This window comes from Planococcus citri, chromosome 2 (assembly GCF_950023065.1).
Source record: "Planococcus citri chromosome 2, ihPlaCitr1.1, whole genome shotgun sequence".
Classification (NCBI taxonomy): domain Eukaryota; kingdom Metazoa; phylum Arthropoda; class Insecta; order Hemiptera; family Pseudococcidae; genus Planococcus; species Planococcus citri.
The window spans coordinates 57180995-57191256 of NC_088678.1; the positions used below are offsets into that span (position 1 = coordinate 57180995).

The 10262-nt window shown below is 32.8% G+C and overlaps 1 protein-coding gene across 2 annotated transcripts in view; it reads right to left on the reverse strand.

Moving 5' to 3' along the window:
* LOC135836616 (protein dead ringer homolog) overlaps positions 1-9074 on the reverse strand; it is a 141207-nt gene extending 132133 nt beyond the window's left edge. For both annotated transcript variants that reach the window (XM_065351560.1, XM_065351558.1), the window contains exon 1: positions 8698-9074. In XM_065351560.1, coding sequence (XP_065207632.1) covers positions 8698-8727 — 30 coding nt within the window. In that variant the 5' untranslated portion in view covers positions 8728-9074. The remainder of the gene's footprint in view (positions 1-8697) is intronic.
* Between the last annotated feature and the right edge of the window lie 1188 nt (positions 9075-10262).

The following is a 10262-nucleotide window of genomic DNA, read 5'->3' on the forward strand; positions in this document are numbered from 1 at the left end:
ATTTGACTCACAGAGTACCTACGCAACGTTACGAATCTGTGGAAACAATGGACCGAATTTTGAGTTGAAAAAAAGTTTTCTCCTTACCTTGAAAGTGGGGGGAGGGGATACCATTTTCATCATAACGTTATGACGTGTACAAAATTTCCAACAAAAAATTCTGTTTTGCAAAAAAAAAAAAATGAACCTATTCTAAGGAATTATAGTCCTCCCTTGAACTAGGTAGACTCAAATTTTAAACTTACTAAGAAAACAGTCCCCAAATCGTCTCAAAGTCCAATACGTAGGTATTTTTTTTTTTTCAATGGCTGGATTGATATTACCTGCTTGTTTCATAGATCATAGATCGCTTCAAATTCAATCTGACAACCTGACTCGAATACCTCATCAATCTCATCAGAAAAAATTCAAATTGAATGATATATATATAATCACACAAAAAACAAACTAAATCCTATCATTAAATGTCTATTTATGGCACGCATCACTGAATCGCTCAATTGTATAAGTGGTTATATCGAGGACAATTGACAAATTTTCAAAAAAAAAAAAAAAAAAAAAGGAGCTAAAAATAACTCCAACTGTTTAATTACCATCTATTATAACTATCGTGAACATATTTTCAAATTGGATCAAGGCGTGAATTCGACGTTTCCAATAACACTAAATTAGGCTATATTTCATTTAGACACCCTCTTTCATCATTCTCCTCGAGCACCATAAGAAATCTCTCAATCGACGGATTACTTAATTTAAATTACAGGTACACATAGGTATTATCCATTTTTGGAAATTATTTCTTCATCAACGGAGTTCTTCATGGTGTGTATAATTTTACTGTCATCACCAACATTTATTAATACTTAGGTAGGTATGTACCAAAAATGATCACTATAGATAGGTCCACATATGTACATAGCCAAGTGCTGTAATTAAATCACAAGTAAAATGACGTTTCCGAAGCAGGTAACTATATAGAAGTACGAGTACCTACCTAAGTTGAAAATCAACGACACAACAAGCATCAAACATGCATCTTAATACTACATAAGTACAATAATAAACGTGAAGGTATTATAGAAGGTAGATCTTGAAACTTCCCCGTGCACTGTGCAGTCAGTATACGAGTAAGTGTATCATAGACGTATCCTATCCACTATCCATGATAACTAGACCATGCACAATCTCCATCAGGTAAACGTTTTCAACTCGTAGGATTGATTCGTATATAATAGCACTTCCACGAATCCATTAATTAGGGTTTCAGTTCAGGTTGGAAATCAAAAATATTCCAACTCTGTCTCATCAATATCGTATATAGGTATAATTCACATGATAATACTGCATCTTATAAACACACACACAATGCACCCGGAGACAATTCTATTCGACGTGGTGACCGTAGCTGCATTTCGACTACTATTTTTTTCCTTCTTTTTGTTCTTTCTTTTATAAGAGAGATATTTGCATCCTGCATTTCTTTACTCAAGCAAAATGCTACCCTGTTAACGGTACATTGATAAATTACTTTCGCGACCACGTATAGGTATCCGCGTGCGTTTTTTTTTTTTTTTTTTTTATCTCCCGTTTAAAGGATGCATAGTATTGTGATCCTGTCTTGAACTGCATTTAGATTTCTGCAACGACCACCGCACGAGGGAAAATTATATTCAAGGATTCCGAGAAATTTAGATTATTCTGTCCACATTGATACGATGATTAATGAAATGATGTTTTCTTCTTGTTGGCCAGACTAGTTTTTAGATTTATTTAGGACAATCGTCGTCACGATACGAGTTGTGTGGCGAATACATATTAAATGCCCACCAATAAGTTATAGATACGTATTTAGCTTCTAGATTTATATATGTACCTTATTATACGTTAATTACTTTCGACCATCAATTTACCCCTGGGAAATGCTCATATATAGAGATATGTAAAGGCACAGGTGTTATATTGGAAAACTTTTCTACTAAAATCGCATTAAAAACAGGTTCTGTATATTGATAATATGCTCGCAATCTATACCTACTCGCTTTAATATTTCAATTTTATACCTGATATTCATATCTATAGGTACCTAGATATTCTAAAATCCTTAAAAGTTAAAGCCCAATATACCCTACGTATTGATATATGTACCTACATTACAGGGAAATTTTTTAACATATGTAGGTAATATTAAGTTCTTGGAAACCTTTTAGAAGTTTTTCAATCGTAGTTATATCGTATGATGAGGTGAAGGGGGACGGACACGCAGGAACTAAAATACATAAAATAAAACTTGAAACTTTCATTTGATAAGAGTTATTTTACATACTGCCAATTGCAAAGCGTATAACACCTGATGGAAAAAAATTGATAGTGACTTATAATATTGTAAAATAACCTTCAATACGGCAAGGAGTGATAAAACACCTTCTAACGTCAATTGATAATTAAAATTTATCTATTTTGCTTCATAAATGTACACGTATTACGTATTTTCACAATTCATATTCACCTTTTTTATACGCGTATTTTCTTACAAGGAGTAGGTAGAGTAGGTAGGTATAATATTTCAACGATTCCTTTGACAAAAGTATACTTTTTTTCAAGTTGTTCGAATGGGAATTAGAATTACTTATATGGAAAAGGGGAAGACCAGAAATTGAACAAAATACCTACACATTTGAATTGCAACTTGATCAGCATAATGTAACTAATTCTTTCCAATTTTGCAGAGGAACCTACCAATTTTGAAAGTATTGTAGGGCCCTACCTATAGTATATTTTTTTATGAAATTAACCCTGCGGAAAATTCATTTGTACTTTCCAAAAAATCCCTATGAAATTGGTGCCTGTTTGAAAAAGATTACTAAATGACTCTGGTAAAATTTTGAATACCTACAAGCTTAACCACAAAATCAAAAATGGAACTTAATTTCAAATTTACCGGTGGGTTATCATAACCTACCTAATGAAAAAAGTGTCGATGCGTATTTTAAAAATAGGTAGGTAGGTAAATCATAATTTTTCAAATGGGTTCCTTTCCTAATTAACATTTTGAAACGTTAAATTTTTTGATTAAAGATGTGTATTTTGTACAGTTTTTTGAAAAATAACTATAGATAGGTGATAGGTAAGTAGGATAGTCATTTCAAGTTGAAAATTACTCAGAAATTTTTTTAGCTCTGAAGGTGCCTCCAGGAGGAGAGATACAAGCCCTCAAAGAGGGAGCATTTTCGAAAAAATCGCGTCGCTATAAATTCATCCGGTCTTGGGAAAAATCAGCCCACTTCCGAATGAAAGTATTTGAATTTTATTTCAACATTTCCCTTTAAGAAAAAATTTTATTAAATTGAATTTGAGAAAATTTTAATATATTGCCTGAAAAATTTAAGACTATTTTTAGGGTTTTACTGAGCGGTCGAAAATGTGCAAATCGCTTATTTCTGGATCGGCCCAAATTCGTGTTTAGAAATTTTTTTCTTAGCAAATAAGTATTTCACATGAATTTTCCAAACTGTTTACAGATATCACTCCTGAAATAGGGGAAAAATTTCGGGATACAGTGGTGTCAACTTTTCGGCCATTATTGTCAACTTCAAAAAGTTTGTGGATATTTCTCTCGTTTTTTTGAAATTGATAATAATGACCATAAAATTGGCACGACTGCATTTCAAAATATTTCTCCAGATTCAGAAATGAGATCTTTCAATATTTTGGCATAATTAATGCGAAATATTTGTGATGAAAAAACTTTTAAAACATAAAAGTTATTCAGAAATAAGCGAATTGCAAAATCTTTAATCCCTTAACAGTGAAAAATGGTCTTGAATTTTGACTGCAAATGCATAGATCATCGTGCAGAAACTTGAATTTTTTCATTTGAGAATGAGCCATTTTCCCCAAAACAGGGTGGGTAGCGACAGGAGCGAAAAAACTAGGATTTCTTCGAAAATGACCCCTCTTGGCCCGTATCCCCCAACCAGAGGCACCTGCTAGAGCTAAAATTTTTCTGATTCACTTTGAACTCAAAATGAAGGTCTCTGCAGAATTTGATCAAAATCCGTAAAACACAAAAATTACCAAAAGAACGAGAAATGACATTTTTTGATATCGTTTTCACAGCTTCGTTTCGTGATGAACAAAACCGGTTTCCTGGTTCAATGGTCTATTTTGAAAATCCAGGAAGGAACTGACTGCCCCCAAAATTGGAAAAACAATCAAAAAATAAAAATAATTTTTTTCAGAAACCTATTTTTAAGAAAAATCCTCTTCTAGTCTTTTACGCAATGTGACTTTTCAATAAGGAGTCCCCAGAGTGAGAAAATAAAATTAGATACTAAATCAACACAAAGAAAATTTTTCAACATTTTTTTGGGGAATGGAGACGACTTTTTCTAAAAACAGGATTATTTAAGGGGATTTTGCGCAAAAATTCAAAATTTTTGAGAAATTTTTGCCAACTTTTCTTTACCTTATTTCATTTTTTGGATATTTCTAATTTTGGGGAACTGTGCACAAAGAGCTTATAATATAACATTTATGGGATGTTTCTCTTATGAAGGAGGTTATTTGGAAAAATGTTGACACAAAAATCTGAATTTTTAAACAACTTTTTTAAACAACTTTTTTTCCATCATTTTTTTTCATTTTTTTTTCGATTTTTCAGTTTTTGGGGCCTTTGTGCAGAGAGACCTTTCATAAGCATCGAGGAATGCTTTTTCGTGAAAGAGATTATGTAGGAGAGTTCCTTTGCGAAAATCGCAAATTTTTTAAGCAAAATTCATTAAAATTTTTCTGACTTTTGTTTCAACTTTGGGAGGCTTTGTGTATCATTTTTTAAAGACTTTTCCCCATAAAATCTAACAACTTGGGATACTTTCAAAACGAAATACCCATTCCCTTTTTTTTGCCTACTTGGTTAAACCTGCGCGGAATGTTTTTGACAATTGAGGAAAAATTATTGCAGCACAAATGAAAAGCGAATTTACAACCAATATCACGCTGGTTTACGACTATAACCATGCACACTGTTGCATTATCGTTATCAATGTAGCGTAGGTAATAGGAATAGAACATTTCGAACGAACATAGCGGTTGTTGTAGCAATTTTTTCCCTTCAGTGATGGTAACTATGTCGCTAAGGTACGTGCGATAAATTTTTAAACATTATTCGAGCCCGACGACAGGGTACTAATATATTGGGGTATATTTTAATTTGGGCCAACTCCAGATATTTATTAGTTCTGTACATTTCCAACGCGCATTAATTTAAACGACATTCTTTTTTAATTATTTTCCACGAGAATATTTTTTTCTCACACAGCAAAACGCTGCGAGTTTTCTTTATTGTATCTGTGTGGTTGGTATTTTATCGAATGTCATCTTAAACCTGTATCCTATTGTATTGGATCTGCGATCTGGGCAGTATTGTGGTCGCTAGACAATAAAACGGTATGTCGACTGACCGTTGTAACCGTCGATGACTCAGCTGGGGTAGGTTATTAAAAAAATTCGCAACATTGGGGTGTATTTCTAGGCACTTTCTCTTTATCTATGTACCTCTATCGATGTTGCCAAATTATAAACCCATTCTTCTCTAATAGGCATGGATAACCGAACGAGTCGAGCGAGGTTTGTTATTTTTATATGTTAGGTATTTTTTTATCCGTATAATCCAGGTATTTTAGAAGAAGTGTTCACTTTGGTAGGCTATATCTGTGAATGCGAGGGTATATCTATCTATAGAATCAATGAATCAATTGCAGATAGGATCAAGTAGTCAAAATTGTCCTTTCAAAAAATCAGTATAAGTAATTGAAACTTTTTCACTCAAAATTTTATAAATTTCCTTTCAACACTCAACATATTTAGTCTCTTTTGAAGGAATAGATATAAAAGTAAATGAGCTTCAATTGCAGTAAAACGTCTTCTGCTATAAGTTCAGTTCTTAGAAAATAGGGTTCCTTTAAGTTTTCCCAATACTTTCACGAATGAACTCCTTGAAGAGGTGCTGCATTCGATCTCGTATTTCAGTTACATTTTTTAAAACAAAAAAAGAAGTAGCATTTCAGCTTTGAAATTCAGTAAACAATCCAATGTTACAACGTTACAATTTAAAAATATATCAGTAGAGAATCTTTGGCTATTTCAAGTCTCATTATAATTGACCAATAAAATGATTAGTCTACCTGTCTATGTCTAATTTGAAGTGAAACATTATTTAGAGAAGACCTTTCCATGCAAATAAGTAGAATATATAGGTAGGTAATATTTTTCAACCGGCTGACCCCATTAGCAATAAATAAATTATTGGTTGTGCAGATAATGGTAAAATCATATAACTTATTACAAGCTGAATATTGTCGAGTCATGCGATAATATTATTAAACACGAAAAAATTATTACTCCGACGAAAGTATAGTACTGAATTATTTGGTAATCCTTCGCGAATAAGTACTTGAATGAATAATTCGGAATTTGGATTTCTTCAACAAGGTTAGACATAAAAATCCAATAACTATTTTAAATCGTTGAACATAAAACAGGTACCTACCTACCTAATTTTTAATCGGACATTTTTAAAATGAAAGAAAGGTCAAGTGGCTCTGGCTACTACGCGACGACGAATGATTAGCGAAAAAAAAACACTCAAACGTTCCATTACGAAAATCATAGGTATGTTTTTACAATAAAATTAGATGAATTTTTTCTAAAAAAAAAATAAATTCAACAAACCCAATAAATATATCTACCTACTTGTGGGATTACATTTAAAAAATGCTAAAATTTTGAAAACATAAAATAGGAAGATAAAAAAAATTGTTTTCAAAAAAAGACATAGATGGGTAACAAACTAAAATTGTCAACCAAACGCTTTTGAGAAAAGAATTTTCCATCACTTTTGAGAAGAAATTTTTGGACGAATAGGTACTTTTTAAACAATAGTGGCTCCTTCGTTTGAGCACATCTCACTTCGTGAGCGAAATTGAATAGTAGAGGGGGAAGCACATAGGGTGAGAAACAAGCCCAGTATTTACACAGATTTTGGGCGAATCAGTGAATCACAAAAGTGAGTTATATTATCTTTCAAAAAATTCTGGTCTTGAAAATTTAAAATCAAAGGGAAAAGAAGACCATTTTCAAAAACATGATGTTATTTGGCCTTCTAGATCTGAAAAATTTCTTTCAATGAGATATTTAGATAAGTATCTTCCTACCTATAAATTTGAGAAGTTGAAAATATCTACGGGGGAAAATAAATTGCTCTTTTCTATAAAGAAAAATTTTTTATATTTAAAATGGCAGATATACCTAGTGCAAAAAACATGTGCACTCGAATTTACAACTTTTCACACGATAAATTTCCTTAATTTCACAAAATTCGTGCCTATCTTGAATTTTCGACTAAAAATTAAAAAAATTACTTATTAGTCAAAATGAATGAATTTGGAAGAAAAAATTTCGTAGGGTGGTTCTAAGAAAAGTGTCAAATGATCTCATTCGGGTTTCAAGCCCCATTCAAGAGCCAATGAGGCTGAAGTGAGATCAGATCAAGCCGGTTCAGCACGACTCAGACTGGCATGCAGATATTAGAATCATCCCACTTTAAAGTCATTCTATGGAGTTTTTGCTCAAAAAGAGTAAAAACCCCTGTTGCATATACATATTTTTTATATGAAGGAAGCAGTGTGAATAGTATTTTAATTGAGAGGTTCCATGGAAAAGGGGCTTTAATTAATTCCACCATATTCAGTGATGTGATATATTGAAGTGTTCTTCCATGAAAAAAAAGAATTGGAAAATGTTTGCTTATAGTTATTAGAAAAAAATTCAAGTCTATTTGAACTTGTAAAAATCAGTGGAAAAAAATTGACTTAAAGCCCTTTTTCCACGAAGCCCCTCAATTGAAACTAATCACAGATCATGGAACATTTTTCTAAAATGCATTAAATGGTTAGCCATCAATCTTTACATTACACAAAAGCAACCAGATTCAATCATGGAAATGAGTTGAAAGGCATTAGTTGAAACTTGAAAAAAGGCAATAAAAGCAACTAAGTAACTAGGTACCTACCTAATCTTAATGATTTATTCAAAGCGAATTTACTAAGTCAATTAGCTTTGAATCAATATAGTTACTTACTACGAAAAGAGCAGATTTTAATAACGGTGATATCTCCTTCTCAAAGTTTCGTCATGATTTTTGGAAAGTTGAAAATTGGAAGCAAAATTATTTACTCATTTTTTGAAGAATTTTGGTACTTACCTATCTTTAAAAGAATAGATGAAGAAAGCAACCCTCACAGTGATTACCAAACTGGCCAAGCACATAATTCATGCCATGTTACCAGACAATCGTCAATTTTAAATATACTAAGTACGTGACTTCAAAGTTGCTAAGGTCTAGATATTTCAGAGATCAAAGAATCTCAGAGCCACCTCACCGGAATTCACAAAAATCGTAACTTCTACAAATTTTTCACTACCTATACTTATTCTCATTTTCACCATCGCTTCTTCATCAAACAATGATTTAACAAGCAATTTCCAATTTGTGTAAGCAGTCCTGAAAACCTCTAACAAAAATATGTTCTGCACGAGACACATGGTGCAAAATCAGAAACGAAAACGAAGCATGAATAAGCATACAAACACAAGTAAGCAAACACTTGATTAGAGCGAATGAATCGATAAATCCCTTACCATATCTTCGTGATCGCTTTCGCGGTCCATCTCAAAAAAGTGGACCGCTGTGGGTGAGTTTTTAATCCGAATTTTGGCTGCTTTTCTTGAAATCCCAGAAGAAAATCAACAGTTAATTAGCAACAAACGTTCACCGCGATGAAATCAATTCAGAATCATTAACTCAGCGCGCGAATAAATCGAAAAAAACAAGGTCAATCGAAACTGAAAAATATTCGAATCGAACCGGCGAAGGATAGATATAAATTTGAATTTGAAAAAAGGTCGTTATACGCGTTAATTCTTATTTTTATCAAAAAAATTCTAGTCTTTTGATCGGCACGCACAATACGATCGTTCACGAGCACGCGAGCTATCTAACAAGTAATATCACCAACAGCACAACAACTCGATGTGCCGGTTTAGGGAGGGAAATTGTTTTTCCACCTCTTCTACTCAGGTAGCGTAAAACCGCGCCCAGCATTCAATCCAATGATTGTACGCGGAACAAGGCGGAGTTTGAGTCTTTTTTTTCCGCGATGTTTGATGATATTGCGTTTTTTTGATTTTTATATCAGAAATGTAAGTAACCCTAGGTGGAATTAAATTAATTATTACGAGTAGATATTATGAAAATTTGATGAAATTAGTGCGATACTATACCATTCTGATTCAGCTTTCAATTTTGTTACTTACAATTTGGGCAATTCTACAGTAAAAAATATGAAAAATTGATCATAACTCGTCTTGCGGCACTCATTAAGATCCACTGCAGGATTGGTTCTGTATATGAATTTGCATATCTTTAATATTTAAGGCAAATTAATAAAAATAAGCTAAGTACTCGTAGGTACCTGCCTGCAATGTAATAATGCAAGATGGTTTTGTGGTGAAGTATCGGGTGCTCTTTAAAGCTTGGTGCTTAAATAAGGCCCACTTCCTCATGTCATGTCATAGATTTGATTTCGTGGGACCTATAATATAAGATGAAGAGGACTCGACGTGTGGTAATATAAGGTAGGTAGGTACCTACCTACAACAAAATTGTTCTAACGTTTTTGTAGAAGAAAGAAAAAAAAGTGAAAAATGTAAGTAGTGATTTTTAAAGTCTGATCTTACGGCCTATGGGGTACAGTTCCGCTGACAAGGGGGCAAGTTAGGCAATTTGCTCCGGACTGGCTGGCGTTTCCCAGACGTAAAAAAAAATTATGGATAATTTTTACTATTTCACACAGTAACCGGATCCCATTCAAAAATATTGTGATTTTTACTATATGAGATTAGTAAATTTTACTATGAGAGTAGATAATAAATTTTACCTAATTCTATAAGTAGGTAAAATGTATTTTTTGGCTGAGTAAAAATCACTATTATTTTTGAATGGGATCCGGTTACTATACTGAAATAGTCTTTTATTAAAAAAATTTTCCGTGCAGATAACCTTTACTTTTTTTTTAAAAAGTTTATGAACTTTATTTTTAGAAAACAAAAGGGTCACTCCACGTCAATTGGACCAAGAAGTGATAGGGGGGTTCGGCGATTTTTTTGAAATTTTTCCTGTGGAAAGACCTACCGAAGGGATGACC